This window comes from Mustela nigripes, chromosome 6 (assembly GCF_022355385.1).
Source record: "Mustela nigripes isolate SB6536 chromosome 6, MUSNIG.SB6536, whole genome shotgun sequence".
Classification (NCBI taxonomy): Eukaryota; Metazoa; Chordata; class Mammalia; order Carnivora; family Mustelidae; genus Mustela; species Mustela nigripes.
Window position 1 is genome coordinate 108,630,775 of NC_081562.1, and position 20,594 is coordinate 108,651,368.

Genomic DNA, 20,594 nt, shown 5'->3' on the forward strand with positions numbered 1-20,594 from the left:
CTAACGGGACACATGTCCAGTGTCATCTTCAGTACTGGCCTCGTGCAGTAACTGGGTTTTGTCCCTAAAGGCTGGGCTCGCCCAAGTCCAGGGTCTTCTTCGTTTCCCAGCTCAGCTGTCCTGGGAGGGTTACTAAGCCCAGGACGAGAGAAGAAAGGGGAATGTCAGTCCTCAAACCCACCGGAACGAGGGGTCATCAGAGCTCCCTTGAAGGGGGCCGACTTTTCTTTCCAACAAAATCAGGCGAACTGGCAGCCAGATACTTTTTTCTTTGTAAATCAGCCAACAAGCAGAAACAGACTTAGAGGCTGTAGCCGCTCCTACGCTGGGCTCGGGGAAGACATGCAACCGAGCGCCCATTCTGTCGCCCCCTGGACCACAGGGCCGTGGACCGGCCGCCCCGACCCCTGCTCAGAGCAGCTTGAAAGGGACGAAGGAGGCGGCCTCGCCTCTCACCCGGCTTCTACTGTGCAGGCACGGACATTTCCAAGTGTCCCTGTGCTTGGGGAAGAAATCAGCCAGTGGGAAGCTACGTGTGTGGGCTTGTTTGCGAAACAAAAGTCTGTCCCAACCTCTGCGTGGACGGTCGTTCACGTCCAACACCGGGAACGGGGGTTTTCTGACTCAGAGAGGGACGTGCTCATAAAATTCAAGAGAAGCTACTTCTGTCCTGTTTGAAAATGTCTTACATAGGACTGGTCAGCGAAGGAAGCAGGTTCTGCACGTGAGCACCCCCTCCTCTCTGGACTGACCACCAGTCCTCGCCATCCACACTCACCCCCACTCAGGGCTCACGGTGGCGGCTTCATCCGTGGGGCCAGCGGTGTGCAGGAGTGTCTCACATGGACGGGGACAGCCATCAGACTGCAGAACGGCACCCAGCAAGGGAACAGAAGGGGGACAGCCGCCGCAGCCAGAGGTCTGTCTTGATTTGGGTCACGCCATCACTCCTAATTCTATGGAGAACACTACGAGTGTACCTGGGCTCCTTTGTCTTCCTGTCCCAATCTACCTGTGAGCCTGGGAGAGACGCCCCCCGCGGAGCACACGGGCGCTGAGACGTCCCAGCCAACGGGGTGGGAGCCCCGGGCGGGGCTCTGGGGGACACTCGCTCAGAGCCCGGCAGGGCCGAGGGCACTACCTGTGCTCACGTCTCTGTTCTCAGGAACTCCTGACCATCCACGGCCTCCTCCGTAGCGACTTACACCCTGGGGTACGTAAGATCTCCCACCCCTGCTCTGGGGTCCTGAGCTGCCCTCTCCGCACGCGTGTTAGCGCATCAGTGTGGACGCACGCAGGCTGCTGCCCAAGACCTCCTGTCTGACCTCCACCCATTATCTCGGGACCCACCCTGGGGCGCGGAGGGGGACGTGCAGTTGGCAGTAAGGACACGGCTCTCCTGCTGCTGCTGTCTCAGTGGACGACCAGAACACGACACCAAACCACAGGCCCGGAGTGGCGCCGGGCCTGCTGTGTGCAGCGCAGCTGGCCGACGGGCACACACACGACTCCCTGGAGCTAGAAACCGGCCGGCTCACGGGCATGCGCTGCTCTCACCAGGATGCCTGTGAGCAGGACCTGCATGCGCTGGGCATCTGTCCCTCACGGCTCTAGTTACAAAGTGCTCATGGGGCTGGGACGGACGAGCCACGGAGACACCAGTAAGTCCCAAAGCATGGGAGAAGGTGTGAACCTTAAGGAGGGCGACGAGCCCGGAGGACTGCGGTCGGGACGCCGGCAAAGGCTGTGCAGAGGGAGGGAGAGAGCACGGCCAGGCCTCGGAGCCCCAGCACCCCTGCAGGCCAGCTGCCACTGAGGGGCCAGGCCGTAGGGAGCCGGGGCAGCCGGAGGGCCGGGCCGTGCGTCCACAGCTTCCTCTGAAGGAACGTGGGGCACACGTGACCCGGGCAGGGTGCACTGAAATCCAGTTCCACTCTGCCTGCCACCCCCCTTTCCACAGTAGAGCGGCCAGAGTCACAACACGGACATCAGTGTCCAGGCTCTGCACAGTCCTGTGTCTCCCCGAAGTCTTGGTGGGAGGAGAGACGTGACACGGCCTGCACTGGGGCACAAGGGCTCCGACTGCTGGGCCAAGGGCTGACGGCCGGGGCGGGGGACCCGGGGGAGTGCACACGTGATAGCAGATCTGCGTGCTCACACCAGGGACCGGGTGTGTGTGCACTCGTGTTAGCAGACACATGTGTTCACACCAGGGACCGCGGAGTGTGTGCACACATGTTAGCGGACACGTGTCTTCATATCAGGGACTGGGGAGTCTGCACACGTGTGAGCACACGTGTGAGCAGATGCACGTGTTCACAGTGCGGACCAGGGAGTGTGTGCACACACGTTAGCATACACACTGTTCACATCTATTCTTGGCAAGTGGAAAAATCGAGTGTCTCAAAGGACTGGTCCACGGGGACATGGCAGAGTCAGCCGCTGAAAAGACCTGCCTTTCCTGGTGCATAAGGTGGCCCTGAGATCACGATGACACTCTGAAGTGCCCTGACTCTTACTGCTCCAGGAGACAATGCACGGGGGACACCAGAGCATCGGGGAACCCACCCGGCGGCCCCTTTCACAGCACAGCCTGGACTGTGTCCACGGGACCCACGGATTCTCTCCCGGAGGGAACGGCGAGGACACAGTTTGTGACTCCATCACCCCAAGGCCCCCGGGGGCACGAGCCACCACGCAGCTTCTCAGCACGGGGGAGGCCCGTCTGCGGCTTCGGGCCCAGACGTCATGGATCCTCGCCTGCGTGAACCAGGGCTGAGCAGAGTGCTGTGTTCCGGGGCCGCTCTGGGCACGAGCACGCCATCAGAGGCTATGTTTCCCCGGGACCCAGGGTGTCTCCAGGACACGAAGGCTCAGCCAAGACCACGTGGGCACAGTCCCAAACGACTGGTTTCAAGGAACGCAGCACGACTTCCAACACCACCTGCGGCCTGCGCCTTCATTTCGGGCATCTCTGCGGGGTTTTTGTCCAGATTTTGAAAATATCATTCTACTTCAGTTTTGGTCACGGATACGGACGGGTGTGAAACCGAGAAGGACGGTGCAAACGGAGCGGACATTTACGTGCTTGTGAAACCATAATGTTTAACGGCTCTCTACTGCCGATAAAGATCTTTTCCAAAGTTATTTTTGTTTGTCTCTAACCAATATGTCAGGAGCAAAACACAAATACTTTAGCGTTAAAACTAGACCTTTTCCCGTGTATCTTACGGCCCCTCGCTTTATGCAGGAGCAACGTGGCAGGGGTCACACTGCACTGTCCGCAGGAGTGACCGTGAGGCCCGGGGCCAGCACACCGTTGTCGAGAGCCGGCAGGACACACCGGGCCATGCCCAAGGACCGGGCTCATATCTTTACTCTGAAACAGGCAGCCCAAATGTCACAGCAAAACGAGTGGACACATTTAAACCATCACAGCTTCGGCAAGGATAGGACAGCGCAGACGATGTCTGGTTCGGCTGTCCCTCTGGAGCAACCTTGCTCCCCTGCCAGAGGCCAACACACGAGCCACCACTGACCCACGTGAGGCGGGAATGGGGTTCCGCTCACGGCAAGTGGGTCCCAGCGACAGTCGCCACTTTCCCTCGCACACCTGTGCCACGCGCAGTGAACACACACACCTGGTTCTCGAGCACTGAGCGGGTGGCAGGTCTGCAGAGAGACCCGGAAGGCGCCAGCGAACCTGGGACTCTCTGGGAGAAGATGGTGTCTTCATGTAGAGAAAGAGCTCTGGGCGAGCCTCCAGACGGAGACAACTTTATTTTTTTTTTATTATTATTTTTTAATTTTTTATTTTTTATAAACATATATTTTTATCCCCAGGGTACAGGTCTGTGAATCACCAGGTTTACACACTTCACAGCACTCACCAAAGCACATACCCTCCCCAGTGTCCATAATCCCACCCCCCTTCTCCCAAAGCCCCTCCCCCCGGCAACCCTCAGTTTGTTTTGTGAGTTTAAGAGTCACTTATGGTTTGTCTCCCTCCCAATCCCATCTTGTTTCATTGATTCTTCTCGTACCCACTTAAGCCCCCATGTTGCATCACCACTTCCTCATATCAGGGAGATCATATGATAGTTGTCTTTCTCCGCTTGACTTATTTCGCTAAGCATGATACGCTCTAGTTCCATCCATGTTGTCGCAAATGGCAAGATTTCATTTCTTTTGATGGCTGCATAGTATTCCATTGTGTATATATACCACATCTTCTTGATCCATTCATCTGTTGATGGACAGCTAGGTTCTTTCCATAGTTTGGCTATTGTGGACATTGCTGCTATAAACATTCGGGTGCACGTGCCCCTTTGAATCACTACGTTTGTATCTTTAGGGTAAATACCCAGTAGTGCAATTGCTGGGTCATAGGGCAGTTCTATTTTCAACTTTTTGAGGAACCTCCATGCTGTTTTCCAGAGTGGCTGCACCAGCTTGCGTTCCCACCAACAGTGTAGGTGGGTTCCCCTTTCTCCGCATCCTCGCCAGCATCTGTCATTTCCTGACTTGTTGATTTTAGCCATTCTGACTGGTGTGAGGTGATATCTCATTGTGGTTTTGATTTGTATTTCCCTGATGCCGAGTGATACGGAGCACTTTTTCATGTGTCTGTTGGCCATCTGGATGTCTTCTTTGCAGAAATGTCTGTTCATGTCCTCTGCCCATTTCTTGATTGGATTATTTGTTCTTTGGGTGTTGAGTTTACTAAGTTCTTTATAGATCCTGGACACTAGCCCTTTATCTGATATGTCATTTGCAAATATCTTCTCCCATTCTGTCAGTTGTCTTTTGATTTTGTTAACTGTTTCCTTTGCTGTGCAAAAGCTTTTGATCTTGATGAAATCCCAATAGTTCATTTTTGCCGTTGCTTCCCTTGCCTTTGGCAATGTTCCTAGGAAGATGTGGCTGCGGCTAAGATCGAAGAGGTTGCTGCCTGTGTTCTCCTCAAGGATTTTGATGGATGCCTTTCGCACATTGAGGTCCTTCATCCATTTTGAGTCTATTTTCGTGTGTGGTGTAAGGAAATGGTCCAATTTCATTTTTCTGCATGTGGCTGTCCAATTTTCCCAGCACCATTTATTGAAGAGGCTGTCTTTTTTCCATTGGACATTCTTTCCTGCTTTGTCGAAGATTAGTTGACTGTAGAGTTGAGGGTCTATTTCTGTGCTCTCTATTCTGTTCCATTGATCTATGTGTCTGTTTTTGTGCCAGTACCATACTGTCTTGATGATGACAGCTTTGTAATAGAGCTTGAAGTCCGGAATTGTGATGCCACCAACTTTGGATTTCTTTTTCAATATCCCTTTGGCTCTTCGAGGTCTTTTCTGGTTCCATATAAATTTTAGAATTATTTGTTCCACTTCTTTGAAAAAAATGGATGGTACTTTGATAGGAATTGCATTAAATGTGTAGATTGCTTTAGGTAGCATAGACATTTTCACAATATTTATTCTTCCAATCCAGGAGCATGGAACATTTTTCCATTTCTTTGTGTCTCCCTCAATTTCTTTCATGAGTACTTTATAGCTTTCTGAGTATAGATTCTGAGCCTCTTTGGTTAGGTTTATTCCTAGGTATCTTATGGTTTTGGATGCAATTGTAAATGGGATTGACTCCTTAATTTCTCTTTCTTCTGTCTTGCTGTTGGTGTAGAGAAATGCAACTGATTTCTGTGCATTGATTTTATATCCTGACACTTTACTGAATTCCTGTACAAGTTCTAGCAGTTTTGGAGTGGAGTCTTTTGGGTTTTCCACATATAGTATCATATCATCTGTGAAGAGTGATAATTTGACTTATTCTTTGCCGATTTGGATGCCTTTAATTTCCTTTTGTTGTCTGATTGCTGAGGCTAGGACCTCTAGTACTATGTTGAATAGCAGTGGTGATAATGGACATCCCTGCCGTGTTCCTGACCTTAACAGAAAAGCCTTCAGTTTTTCTCCATTGAGAATGATATTTGCGGTGGGTTTTTCATAGATGGCTTTGATGATATTGAGGTATGTGCCCTCTATCCCTACACTTTGAAGAGTTTTGATCAGGAAGGGATGCTGCACTTTGTCAAATGCTTTTTCAGCATCTATTGAAAGTATCATATGGTTCTGGTTCTTTCTTTTATTGATGTGTTGTATCACATTGACTGATTTGCGGATGTTGGACCAACCTTGCAGCCCTGGAATAAACCCCACTTGGTCGTGGTGAATAATCCTTTTAATGTACTGTTGAATCCTATTGGCTAGTATTTTGGTGAGAATTTTCGCATCTGTGTTCATCAAGGATATTGGTCTATAGCTCTCTTTTTTGATGGGATCCTTGTCTGGTTTTGGGATCAAGGTGGTGCTGGTCTCATAAAATGAGTTTGGAAGTTTTCCTTCCATTTCTATTTTTTGGAACAGTTTCAGGAGAATAGGAATTAGTTCTTCTTTAAATGTTTGGTAGAATTCCCCCGGGAAGCTGTCTGGCCCTGGGCTTTTGTTTGTTTGGAGATTTTTAATGACTGTTTCAATCTCCTTACTGGTTATGGGTCTGTTCGGGCTTTCTATTTCTTCCTGGTTCAGTTGTGGTAGTTTATATGTTTCTAGGAATGCATCCATTTCTTCCAGATTGTCAAATTTGTTGGCGTAGAGTTGATCATAGTATGTTTTTATAATTGTTTGTATTTATTTGGTGTTAGTTGTGATCTCTCCTCTTTCATTCATGATTTTATTTATTTGGGTCCTCTCTCTTTTCCTTTTGATAAGTCAGACCACGGGTTTATCAATTTTATTAATTCTTTCAAAGAAGCAGCTCCTAGTTTCGTTGATTTGTTCTATTTTTTTAATTTTTTATTTATTTATTTATTTTTTTTTTGGTTTCTATTTCATTGATTTCTGCTCTGATCTTTATTTCTCTTCTCCTGCTTGGCTTAGGGTTTCTTTCTTGTTCTTTCTCCAGCTCCTTTAGGTGTAGGGTTAGGTTGTGTACCTGAGACCTTTCTTGTTTCTTGAGAAAGGCTTGTACTGCTATATACTTTCCTCTCAGGACTGCCTTTGTTGTGTCCCACAGATTTTGAACCATTGTGTTTTCATTATCATTTGTTTCCATGATTTTTTTTCAATTCTTCTTTAATTTCCCGGCTGACCCATTCATTCTTTAGAAGGATGCTGTTTAGTCTCCATGTATTTGGGTTCTTTCCAAACTTCCCTTTGTGGTTGAGTTCTAGCTTTAGAGCATTGTGGTCTGAAAATATGCAGCGAATGATCCCAATCTTTTGATACCGGTTGAGTCCTGATTTAGGACCGAGGATGTTCCATGTGCACTAGAGAAGAATGTATATTCTGCTGCTTTGGGATGAAATGTTCTGAATATATCTGTGATGTCCATCTGGTCCAGTGTGTCGTTTAAGGCCTTTATTTCCTTGCTGATCTTTTGCTTGGATGATCTGTCCAATTCAGTGAGTGGAGTGTTAAAGTCCCCTACTATTATTGTATTATTGTTGATGTGTTTCTTTGATTTTCTTATTAATTGGTTTATATAGTTGGCTGCTCCCACGTTGGGGGCATAGATATTTAAAATTGTTAGATCTTCTTGTTGGACAGACCCTTTGAGTATGATAGTGTCCTTCCTCATCTCTTATTATAGTCTTTGGCTTAAAATCTAATTGATCTGATATAAGGATTGCCACTCCTGCTTTCTTCTGATGTCCATTAGCATGGTAAATTCTTTTCCACCCCCTCACTTTAAATCTGGAGGTGTCTTCGGGCTTAAAATGTGTTTCTTGGAGGCAACATATAGATGGGTTTTGTTTTTTTATCCATTCTGATACCCTGTGTCTTTTGACAGGGGCATTTAGCCCATTCACATTCAGGGTAACTATTGAGAGATATGAATTTAGTGCCATTGTATTGCCTGTAAGGGGACTGTTACTGTATATGGTCTCTGTTCCTTTCTGATCTACCACTTGTAGGCTCTCTCTTTGCTTAGAGGACCCCTTTCAATATTTCCTGTAGAGTTGGTTTGGTGTTTGCAAATTCTTTCAGTTTTTGTTTGTCCTGGAAGCTTTTAATCTCTCCTTCTATTTTCAATGATAGCCTAGCTGGATATAGTATTCTTGGCTGCATGTTTTTCTCGTTTAGTGCTCTGAAAATATCATGCCAGCTCTTTCTGGCCTGCCAGGTCTCTGTGGATAAGTCAGCTGCCAATCTAATATTTTTACCATTGTATGTTACAGACTTCTTTTCCCAGGCTGCTTTCAGGATTTTCTCTTTGTCACTGAGACTTGTAAATTTTACTATTAGGTGACGGGGTGTGGGCCTATTCTTATTGATTTTGAGGGGCGTTCTCTGAACCTCCTGAATTTTGATGCTCGTTCCCTTTGCCATATTGGGGAAATTCTTCCCAATAATTCTCTCCAGTGTACCTTCTGCTCCCCTCTCTCTTTCTTCTTCTTCTGGAATCCCAATTATTCTAATGTTGTTTCGTCTTATGGTGTCACTTATCTCTGGAATTCTCCCCTCGTGGTCCAGTAGCTGTTGGTCCCTCTTTTGCTCAGCTTCTTTATTCTCTGTCATTTGGTCTTCTATATCACTAATTCTTTCTTCTGCCTCATTTATCCTAGCAGTGAGAGCCTCCATTTTTGATTGCACCTCATTAATAGCTTTTTTTATTTCAACTTGGTTAGATTTTAGTTCTTTTATTTCTCCAGAAAGGGCTTTTATATCTACCGAGAGGGTTTCTCTAATATCTTCCATGCCTTTTTTGAGCCCCGCTAGAACCTTGAGAATTGTCATTCTGAACTCTAGATCTGACATATTACCAATGTCTGTATTGATTAGGTCCCTAGCCTTTGGTACTGCCTCTTGTTCTTTTTTTTGTGGTGAATTTTTCCGTCTTGTCATTTTATCCAGATAAGAGTATATGAAGGAGCAAGTAAAATACTAAAAGGGTGGCAACAACCCCAGGAAAATATGCTTTAACCAAATCAGAAGAGATCCCAAATCGTGAGGGGGGAGAAAGGGGATAAAAAGAGGTTCAAAAAGGAAGAAAGGAAAAAAAAGAAAAAAAAAGAATTAAAAAAAATGAAAACGAATAAAGAAAAATATAAAAAAGAAAAAATATATATATTAGATAAACTAGTTAAAAAATGTTAAAAAAGAAAAGGGTAAAAGTTAAAAAAAAAATTTTACCAGAAGGTGAGAAAACAAAAATGAAAAAGAAAAAAATTAAATTAACTGCAAGACTAAAAAATCACAGGGAAAAAGCCATGAGTTCTGTGCTTTGCTTTCTCCTCCTCTGGAATTCTGCTGCTCTCCTTGGTATTGAAACTGCACTCCTTGGTAGGTGAACTTGGTCTCGGCTGGATTTCTTGTTGATCTTCTGGGGGAGGGGCCTGGTGTAGTGACTCTCAAGTGTCTTTGCCCCAGGTGGAATTGCACCGCCCTTACCAGGGGTCGGGGTGAGTAATCCGCTCGGGTTTGCTTTCAGGAGCTTTTGTTCCCTGAGCGCTTTCTGTCGAGTTCCGGAGGACGGGAATACAAATGGCGGCCTCCTGGTCTCCGGCCCAGAGGAGCCGAGAGCCCGGGGCCCCACTCCTCAGTGCGCCCTCAGAGAACAGCGCCAGTTACTCCCGTCTGCCTGACCTCCGGCCGCGCTCCGAGCTCACCGAGCCTGCAGCCGGTTCAAGGTAACACGGAGCTGTGAGCTTACTGTCGGCTCTGTCTCTGTAGCCGGCTTTCCTGTTCCAGTACCCGCAAGCTCTGCGACACTCAGACACCCCCGATCCTTCTGTGTCCCTGCGGGACCTGAGGCCACGCTGACCCCGCGTGGGCTTCGCCCCGGTTTAGCCTCTGGAGCGATGTCCCTCAGCGGAACAGACTTTTAAAAGTCCTGATTTTGTGCGCCGTTGCTCCGCCGCTTGCCGGGAGCCGGCCCCTCCCCCCGGGGTCTGTCTTCCCGTCGCTTTGGATTCACTTCTCCGCCGGTCCTACCTTTCAGAAAGGGGTTGTTTTTCTGTTTCCAGAATTGCTGTTCTTCTTCTCTTCCAGCTGCCGATGGATTTTCAGGTGTTTGCAATCTTTAGATAAGCTATCTAGCTGATCGCCTGCTAGCTGAAGTAGTCTCAGCCTGCTACACTCCACAATCTTGACTCCCGGAGATGACTTTATACCGAAGTCTGTAAGTAAGTGAGGATTAGACTCCACCTCAGGAAAACAAGAGTTTCTTCTGTTACTGACGCACCTTGTGGTTGTAGGGAAGTTCTCTGAAGGACGTGACATCGCTCTGTCAGTCAGCGGTGGTTGAGGAAAGAGCGAGGCTCTCTGTGCAGAGCCGGGAGCTCACGCACACGCAGCTCGTGCACTGCCTTCTCAGCAAAGGGCCGCGGGGCCTCAACATTCACAGGGCTTCCTGTCAGCTGCGCCGCGGCCGGGCGCACAGGACTGGGCAGGCACGGCGGTGGCCCACAAACCTCAGCATGGGCGCGGGCCGTCAGGCCGGTGACTCCGGAACGTGCACTCCTATCCCTCCACGTGGGAACAGCACACGGCGAAGCCTGTCGTGGCCTGAGACAGGCAGTGTGCCCTCCCAGGCCCCCACGTGGGTCCTGCCTTGCTCACGGTTACGTGCCCGGCAGACAGACACCCACGGCCCCGTCGGGCTGACGAGACAAGGGCCGGGAAGCGGGAGGAGGAGAACCGAGCCGTGCGCTGGCCGCCTCCTCCGCAGGCAATCCGACTCCGCAGCGTCCGAGCCCCCAGGCTGTGCACGTGGGCCTGACGCAGTCTCCCAGGGGGAGGACGCGTGTGGAGTGAACCGAAGGTCCGGCAGAGAAGGGGACAGAGCTGCTCTACTGTGCCCGGGCCTCCCTCCAGGTCCCAGCCTCAGAGACCTATTTTTACCATAAGCTGCAAATAGGATTTCTCCTGCCGACACACGCCCTCTCTGGTCACCCTGTTTTCTGGAAACTGTGCTCAGGAAGGGGTTCTCCAATGTGGGCGGCCCTGCCTCCAGGCAGCCCTCCAGACGGACGGAGAGAGAGGACACACGGGGCCCTGAAGGGCAGAGAAGCCAAGGCTGCCATCGTGTCAGTCCGTTCAGTCCTCACAGGAGCGTCTGGAAGCTTGCGGCGAGGCCGGGCCATAGCAGAGATTCCCACTGCCTGGACGTGCTGGCAGCCACAGGTCCCACGCTCTTGAGAGTTGACGTGAGTCCCCGCTGGTTGAGCCCATCCAGTGTGACGGTCACACTGTAAAATCCACGGGCAGGAGCTGCACAGCCGTGTCACGATGGCCACGTGTGCCCCAGTGGGTCGCATCCCTCCCCGACACAGACCAAAGACCGCGACTGTGCACCCGTGGGGGTGGGGCCGGTGCACTCCTCGCGGGGGTGACACCCCCACAGCACGTGCAGAGTCTCGGGGTACTTCTGTGTTCCTGTCTCGCTACTGTCTTCCCGCGGACACTCCAAATCCACAGGCATCACGAGAGCAGCTGGTCTCCAGATGCCGTGGCTCCCGAGGACGCTCGTGGGAACGCGGCTGGGACCGACGCGCCTGAGACGGACCAGCGACCTCACACAGCGCCAGGGAAGGGAACGCACATCGCTCTTGGAGGCTAGGAAATGCCTGCAGTAAAGCCAGTTTGGGGTAGAAACGGACTGGACCCCCAGCCACACGTCTCCCGCTTTAAACCCCGGACTGTGGCAGGCGAGAATTCTACCACTGAACCACCAACGCAAACCCCCAACTGTGAGTGACAGTCCAGGAAACAGTGTGCGGACCTTCCACGAGCTACAGGAGACCCTGTGAGGAGAGCACGGCAGGATCCAGCCAAGGCCTCAACGTCGCGTTTCTCCGGGGGCAGGGTCAGGTCCACCTGCGACCCACGCCAGCCACCTCCCACCACGGTGCAGTCCAGGATGCAGGGCACGCAGGGGCTCCTCTGTATCTGTGGCCCTGTCCTGGCTCCTGGTTCCTCTACCCGCTACCCAGGAAATCGCACATGAGACCTCAAGGAGGGGGTAGTCAGCTCTGAGAGGAGCTGGCGGGTCTGCAGACAGAAGCCAGCCAGGTCAAAGCCAGGCTGGCTGGCAGACTCGTGGCCCTATAAGCACAACCGCTCCACCTGCTCAGTGGGCGGCCGACCGGTCCACTGTGTCCAGGTGTCCACGAGCTGCGGGGAGGGAAGGATGAGGGACTCTGAAAGCACCCCGCCCGGCCAGTCAGGTGCAGACTCAGCCACGCAGGTGTGTGCAGCGGTTGCGCAAGGATGTGCCGGGATGCGTGGAGGTGTGTGAAGACCACGGAGACAAGTAGGGAGCACAGGGATACGTGGGGACAGGGCATGCATGGACATACACGGACATACGAGTAGCATGAGTATACATGGGGACACGTGGGGTTGTGTGGAGAGCACGGGGGATCGGGAACGCGCAGGGAGCAGGGGGGCGCGTGGGGGCGCATGGAGAAACACGGGGATCCATGCAGACACGGGGGGACATGCGGGGGATGCGTGGGGGTGCACGGGGAGAGTGCGCCTGCGCGGGATGTGCGTGGCCACTGACCGCAGGGGAAGTGCGCTGGAAGCAACTGAACATGAGCCCAGGAAATAGTGCTTCATTTGCCTATTTTGGGTACTAAGTTTTTAATCTTCTTAAAAATTTTAATGATTTTTCGACATTTTTAGAGAAACAATGACAGGCCCTTCGCTGAGTTCTCCCTGCGTCAGTCTGGTCTGGCCTGATCTCACGCACAGGGAGCAGATACCTAGGAGAGCACATGACCCCACGGTCTGACACAGCCGGAGTGTCCACGGGTCTCAGTCCCTCACCTTGTGACTTCCCCGCAGCAACGGGCGCCCCGTCACGCAGTGGCACAATCCTAACTCTCAGGTGGAGGCCATGCAGCGGGACCCTGCAGCCGGGAGGCCACGGCCGGGACACGGTGGCAGGGACCCTGTGGTCAGGCCGCACCCAGATCGCTGACTGCTGGTCTCGGAGGAGCCCAGTGCTAGCCCGTCCCCGGCGCAGCCCCCAGCATCCCGTCCGAAGCCAGACTTCAACTCGGGACACTGTCTGCACACCGACACCTGCCGGCACAGCACCGACACCTTTCTAACAGCGATGGCTGGGTTCCGGTTCCTGGTGTCCGATGTCCTCATCAGTTACAGTAGGTCACGGACTTCTCCTTTCTGGTTCAAGTGAAATTAAACCTTGCTGCTGATCTTCTAAAGCTTTTTGACTTCCCAGCCCTTCACACAGTCTGGTTAATTTTACACTAACTACTGGCTAAAACCGTCAGAAAACGGTAAATCTTACTTACAACCTCCCAGTGGGTACCGTTGCGAAGCCTTTCGGTGACAAGGACGGAACTCACATGCACCGTGTGCTAAAGCTCGAGCACCTGCGCTTGCAATGGGGCACGCAGTGTGTGACGCAGAAGAAGACCTTACTAGGGCCGAGCCCAGAGATACCGAGAAACAAGTCTGACCCCGAGCTGGAAATACACAGACGGTGTAAACCCTCCGTTCCCACGCCATGAGGGTGACGGACGGCAGGTGCCCACGGGACAGGCCCTCCCTGAACCTCTCAGCCGCGGTGGGGCCGGCCTCACATGCCCGTAACCAGCGTGCAGGGCGTGGGGCCCGAGAGGAGGCGGACGGACCCACGACCAAGGGCACGGGCAAAGCAGGTCTCGACCCATGCACACCCTGCAGCCCCGTGATGGCCATCCACAACCTGAGAGCTGAGAAATCCAGGGTCTTTCAGGGTTCAGGGTGTGCTGGTGCAAAGGGCCTGTCCGCGGGCCGGGCTGCCACCCACGCCGCACTCACAGCAGACGGCGCTCCCCCAGCCCGCCCCGCATAGCGCCCCACCGGGACGTCAACGTGGGACGTGTGGTGACGTACCCATAGTGTCCACTTACCGGGGGACAAGGTCTGTCCCCAGAGGGACACAGCGTTTCTCACCAGCGAATCCGGACCACCCTGAAGACTCCACTCCCCCATGTGCCAGGAAACAAGGCTGCCCTGCACAGGCTGGGCTCTGCCCTCCCCGCCATGCAGGCGCCCGGCCGTACCTCCGGATGGCCACGGTGAGGGCTTCCGGGGAGCTGGCGCACGGACAGATGACCTCCTGGCGCAGGCCTTTGCTCTGGAAGACGTTGAGGAAGGCGTCACAGGACGAGATGGACCCTGCAGGCAAAGGGAGGACCGTCAGCGGGCGGAAGCCTGGGGTCCAGGGAAACCGCCCCACTCCCTGCACGCCCCTGGGCCGGGCTGCGGCCAGAGTGCGGAAACACGCCTCATTCACGCGTACCCCTCACGTCACCGTGAGAGATGGTCCGCTCAGCCGACAGAAGCCGAGGGTTACCAGCAGAACCTCGTACGGAAACGCCGTGTGCTGAGCTCATGGGCCCTCCCTGAGGCTGGCCCCGCCATGCTCTGTGTGCGTGTGTGCAACGTCCAGGTGAAGCGAGGAACACTCCGGGGTCAGCACACCCAGGGAGCTCGGGGCGAGACCACGTCCTAACACGGGGGAGCTGGCATCGCGCACGACAGGTGGCTCCAACCACTCTTCGGGAAGCAGGAGACCCTCGAGACAAGTTACGCTGAACCACGTGGGCGCAAGTCCCCATGTGCGAGTCAGACTTTCTGAGAGGGCATGTGCTGCTTGGACCTACGTATGCGCACACGGCACCGCTTACGGACAGAAACACACGGTCTCCTTCGTCCACTTCCCCCAGCTCTCGCTCTCGCCCAGACCAAGCTCACTGCGTCTGGCCTCAACCCAGAGCGGAACTTCTCAAGGTATGTTCGTGGCGCCCTGTGGGACTGCGAATTCGCTCTACTGGGTGGTGCTTCCTACAGGATTTGATGACGAAATTCCACTAAAATGACAACTTACTTTCCTAATCAAGAAAACTACTGCAGACCGTAAAATAACAGTAATTACTACTTCCCGAGTAGTAGCCATGCCAAGGCCAAGGAACCACTTCATTCAACCGTCATGAAATTTCATGACTTAGGTATGCATTTCTACTAAAGAAAGAGAAGGCTAAAATGAGAAAGTCAGGATCTTTCTCTACGGAATCAGGACGTGGGAACACCAGGACTCGAGCCCAGGACCCCGCCACCTGCCACGGCAGCTGGAGGCCGCAGGGAGTCTCGTGGGAGGTGGCCACGGGGGGCCACCTCCGGACAAGCAGCGACGGGACCCAGCGGAGCGGAGCGTGGAGCGTGGAGGCGTGCGTGGAGCTCGAGACTCTCTCCAGCTGCCACTTACAGGGATTTGCGCCATCGGCCACGATCAGCATCCGCAGGGACGAGAGGTTGATGTCCCTCTGATCTCTGTGTGCCACCAGCGCCCAGTGCATGTCCCTGGATTTCACACAAGCCACTTTCGCTGCGGGAACAGCAGAGGGAAGGGTGTTAGTCGGCGCGCCGTCAGCCCGGGAACTGTGGACCCGAGGGCCCCCGTGACGTACCTTTGTACTGGCAGACCTTCTGAATCCAGGACAGCGGGTTGACCTTCATCAGCGAGTACGGGATGCTGATGACGTGCATCATGTTCATCACGCTCTGGAAGCAACACAGGGACGACTGCCAGACGCTGGGGGGAGAGGCACCCCACCCGCGGGCCGGGCCCGTCACAAGCTCGCCCCTGCTCCACGCGGGACCGAGAGCGCCCTCTGCCGTGTGAGACGCAGAGGAGTGTGTGCGTCTAGCAGCAGACGGGCCTGGCTCTAGGAAGCCGCAAGGGACGCAGAAGCTGCAGGCCCGGAGCCGTGGTGACACTGGGTGACCACACCGAGACCTGGCACACAGCTCCCCACACAGTGACGCCAAGGAGAAACTCAACTGGTAGCAGCCACGGCCTTGGGGCAGGGAGGGGGGCTACGTGCCTGCCGCACGCTGGGCTGGACAGACCCCACGCAGGACCGACGCTGTGTTTGACGGGTAGCAACGCCGCGGTGCAGGGACCCCAGGGGCAGGCAACGGGCCTGCAGGCACAGAGCCGCAGACAGCAAGGCTGAGACCGGCTGGGGTCCCGGGCCCTGTGCCCACCGCGTGAGCGTGCACGGGGAGCTGCATCCCCGTGTCCTACTATTGCCCGGCATCTGGGGCAGAATGGAGCCGCGGCCGGAGGGGCGAGTCGGCCCCAACCTCCCGTCCACACGGTGCCCACAGGCCCCTCCTCACAGAGAAAGCTCCAGGCCTGCTCTCGGTACATATGTGCCACTGCTCATGGGAAAGCCACTAGAATTTTCCACCCCTGCAAAGACACAGTTCCAGCACAAGACGCCCAGAGAAGCAGGGAGTGCAGGTCAGCACCGAGGACACACACGGCCGGCCCCGAGCTGTGTCCTGAGGCTCAGCGTCTTAGAGGACACGGCTGTGTCTCCACAAACCCGCCCGCAGCTTCCAGCCGCCCTCACTCATCTGCGGGCACGAACCTCCCTGAGGCACGGGAGCCCGACGGTCACCACGGCAGACCCCTGGGACCTGCCCCGGCCACAAAAGGGACCAGGCGTCCCTCATATTCATAGATACAGATTCGTAGAGAGAAAAGGCCCACGGATGTCACAGCCAAATCGCACGCTAGCGTCGTGCCCCCAAGCCCAAGAGTGAGGTGCGTCACTGCATGCGAAGCGCCAGGAGCCAGGAGGAAACGCTCGGTTTGCCTGGGGAGAGTCCGCGCGCTCCCTCCATGGGGGCAGGGACAGGGCTTTGGAAGTCACACTTGAGCACAGCCGAGGGCTCCTAACGCCGACGGCTCTTCTCCCTGTGCAGGGGGAGCGGCTTCCCCAAGCCGCCCTGCACACGGACCCTAATTCCCGCCGGGGCACCAAGCGCAGCCAGCCGGCCCGGGGTGGCACTTACTGTCAGGATTCCATGCCAGAGCCCCACGTCCTTCTTGAAGTCCAGCACGTTCACTATGGTTTCCGCTGCACAGAGGGAAACAGAGGACATGTACTCCCACCGGACGCAAGACCACGTCGGTCGGGGCAGGAGAGGCCTCGAGGGACAGCCCACAGCATGTCTGCAGACACGGGCCACCTGCCCAGACAAGTTTCCAGATACCCTCTTGACACTCATGTCCACAGCGAGAGACTCACGTGTTTCCCTGAAAACACTTCCTGCCTCCTTTTCCCGGACTTACTCCCTCCCCCGGCCTTGTCCTTTCTTTAAGATTCTTTCGTTTCCATCATGGCCTCTCCCAGGAAAAGAAAACCCTTCCCAGCAAACGCAGGGTACAGTCGCTAGAAGCCTAAGGCCGGGGTTGGGTCACAAAGGAGACTGCAGCAGCAGGAACAGAACACTGTTCCCGTGTTTCTGGGGAAGAAACGGGCACTAAAAACACAAGGCTGAATGCAAGGTCCAGGCCGAGGGCTAGTGATGCCGCAAGTGACGCCTCCGCAGTCACACTGGTCTACCCGCGTGGGCAACGGCCCGACACGGCCTTGTCCACGCATGGGGCGTCCACTGAGCCTCCGCTTACGTCTGCCCACGCTCCTTCCCGCGAGGCTGGCCACGGCTCCGGCGCTGTGTGCCGCCCCTCCTCCTGAGGGGACAAGCCGCCACGCAGAGGAAACGGCCGCTGTCCCACGTCTACAAGCATATCCCACTCGGAAGCAAGGAGTGCGTGTGTGCGTGTGTTTCCTCTGGGCCACTCGCCACTGCCACAGCCCCGGACCTCTGAGAAGCAGGGCCACAGTTGGGAGGCTGCGGACAGTACCGTACCAAAGCAGGAGGCACCGGCCGGCTGGTAGTGACCAGCAGGGACCCCCGGCTGGCTGGTAGTGACCAGTGTCTTGACGGGGAAACATGCCGGGGCCTAGTCCAGGGACTGGACATCAGCCGGACGTCCCCACAGCACCGAGTTATTTTGTATCACTGGTGGGGGGGAGTGAGGCGAGCTCCTGCTCCGCAGGGGAGGGGACCCCCAGCCGCGGGCTGCCTGCCGGTCAGTCTCCAGGGCAGGGCACTGCTCACAGAAGCCCCAGCCACGGGAGCGGGGGATCAGCCTGGACCCCGCCGTTTACGAGCCCAAGGCCATACCATTGCCACGGCTCCTCCCGGTGACCCCAGCTCTCGGCCTGCGTGGCCGTGTGGCCCGGGGGAAGAACGTGCGTCCTGGAAACCGCGCTCGGGGCTGTGGTCGCCCCCCGCCCCCCGGGAGCTCACACAAACCCCACCAGAGACTCAGACGTGCCAGGGAGGGCTGAACGTGGGCCTTTTTTCTTTTTCAAAGATCCCCAAAAGACCCTAATTTTGGGTCTTGCCTCCTAACATGCACAGAGGCAAGAATTCTCATGGAATCAACGGACAGCCTGAGCGGCGTCCCCTGACGTCACGGGCGGAACCCTCACCCGGCGCGGAGCAACTTGGAGACGGGGCCTCCGTGCAGGAGAATCAGGTTAAGTGAGGCCACAGGGGTGCGCCTGACCCACCAGGACCGGCGTCCTGAGGAGAAGAGCCACCGGAGCTGTCCCTCCCCATGCAGGGGGAGGCCTGGCGAGGACAACGGGAAGGTCTGAGCCGCGCACGAACCTGACGCCACTCCTGCCGTGGGGGTGTGGAGACGGGACCCCGCGGCCCATGCCCGCCGCCCAGGGACGCGCTCCCATCGGGGTGGCCGTACCTTCCGTGTAGCCGCACGCCTGCGTGAGGGCCTGGCAGTGGGTCAGCAGCGCGATCCTGGTCACGGTCACGCCGAGCACGCTCCCGTCCTTGCACGTCTTATACTGAAAGAAGAGCAGGCTGTGCGGACGGGGTTCCGAGGGGACCCGTGCCCGCACCCCGCAGGGCCCCGCCAGCCCGGGGCCCGCCGCCGTCAGCAGCCCCGCGGCCCACCTCTATGTACGCAGTGTCGTTGTTCGCGTCTTTGATGTGTGGGAACCAGTCCCGAGGCGGCTTAGACAGATGCTTGGACTCGGTGACAAACCACAGCAGCTTCGGCCACCCTTGGGGACGAGACACAGCGCGTCTGGTGAGCGGCGACCGGAAGGCAGGTGCGGCAGCCCCCCCCCACTTCCTGCGGCTCGCGGCCCGGCAGCACCAGCCTCAGGCCCCACGGCGTCCACAGCACGATGTCACCGGCTACACTGGGCCACACGGCAGGCGACAGGTGACGTGCCGCGCGAGCAGGGGTGTGCCCAGGACCCGAGGAGACGCAGGAGCGTCCTGCGTGCGGTCCCCCGCAGGGCGCGGGAAGCCACCTACCTTTGAACTGCGGGATCTCCCCCGTCGGGCTTTTCGGCAGCCCTTTGTGGCAGGCGTCGCTCGTCAAGGCCACGGTGACTCCACAGCTGCCAAGCAAGAACCCGATCTGCTGGCTTCCAGCGTCCTGGGGGAGCAACAGGAGATGGGTCACAGAGCTGGGGAGGACCGCGGCATCCCTGGCAGAACGCGGCCTCGCCCTGGATTCTGGGGAAGAGGTAACCTCCGGGGGTAGAGCCGTGGGTCACGTCCCAGGCTGCATGCGCTGCGCTGGGACCTCAGGCAGGGTGGCAGGGTCGCCCCGCCTCAGTGGCCCTGTTGGCAGCGGACAGGACCGAGGAGTGCGGACGGCTCAGCGACTGGCCGGCACGTGGCAGGCCTCCGGAGGCTACTGCTGGACCTCCCTGTGGGTCTCCACGACCATGACAGGAAACGGGACTATCACGGCAACAGGAAGGCGCCCAGAAAACATCTTCCTGCTTGACATGGAGCCCGATTCTGAAGACGCCCAGAGCACAGGGCTCCGCTGTGCGGAAACGCATGACAAGGGCGAGCGGAACATAAGGACCCCCTGACCCTCTGCACCCAGAGCAGCTCTCGTTGGAGAGCCAGGACACGGGTCTGGACAGACCGCCGCTGCAGGACATGGACCCTGGAAGCCCGCGACACCGGCAGTGACAGGCAGACCCTGCGGGATGGGGCTCTCCTGGGACAGGCAGCGTGGGGACTGCCACCCCGTGGTCTGCGCCAACCACGTCCAGGTGCCTGGGGCACGTCTGCTCAGTGGGCTGGCTTTACGCCCACCGGTCACACCAGCTCGACGCAGAAACAAAAGCCAGGAAGCAGCAGGAGTTCCTACAAGCACATGCCACAGTGTGGAGAGCAGGTCACGCTCACGCGTGCCCCCTGCGCAGACCCGCCACGGCCACCCATCCCTCCGCCGTGTGTGCCCCACTGAGACGGCGCGGGAAGACCGCGCGCATCCAGCAGTGAAGTCCGCGGCTCTGACATCGAGGACTGGTCGTCCAGGTGGTTTGCGGCTCAGCCCCACGGTGAAAGCCCAATGCCGTGTGGGACTGTGCACCCCCAGCCCCGAGCAGGGAGCACAGGGCTGGCGCCCGACGGACAGACGTGCCCATTTTGGGGGCCTCTCCTTCACGTGGAGCTTCTTCACGTAGGGTTTTCACAGCGACGCGAATGTGGATTTGGGATCACGCCGCCAGATGTCCAGACAGGCTCTGACATCCCCCTTGGAGACAGGAAGACATTTCTTCATGGGCGAGAACTTGCGAGACCATTGACCCCCAGGCCACGTGAGCCACAGGGCAGGAGGCTGCGTGCGGGCTGCCAGCCGTGACCTGCCACCTCCCGCTGCTCGCCTCT

General features: G+C 55.8%; 1 protein-coding gene across 3 annotated transcripts in view; it reads right to left on the bottom strand.

Annotated features, from left to right (window-relative positions):
* Positions 1-20,594, bottom strand: part of DIP2C (disco interacting protein 2 homolog C) — a 345,413-nt gene that overhangs the window by 89,868 nt on the left and 234,951 nt on the right. For all 3 annotated transcript variants that reach the window (XM_059403972.1, XM_059403973.1, XM_059403974.1), the window contains 7 exons: positions 19,215-19,338; positions 18,846-18,955; positions 18,634-18,736; positions 16,872-16,936; positions 15,476-15,569; positions 15,274-15,393; positions 14,069-14,183 (listed from right to left, as the gene is read on the bottom strand). In XM_059403972.1, the coding sequence (XP_059259955.1) occupies positions 14,069-14,183; positions 15,274-15,393; positions 15,476-15,569; positions 16,872-16,936; positions 18,634-18,736; positions 18,846-18,955; positions 19,215-19,338 (731 nt within the window). The remainder of the gene's footprint in view (positions 1-14,068; positions 14,184-15,273; positions 15,394-15,475; positions 15,570-16,871; positions 16,937-18,633; positions 18,737-18,845; positions 18,956-19,214; positions 19,339-20,594) is intronic.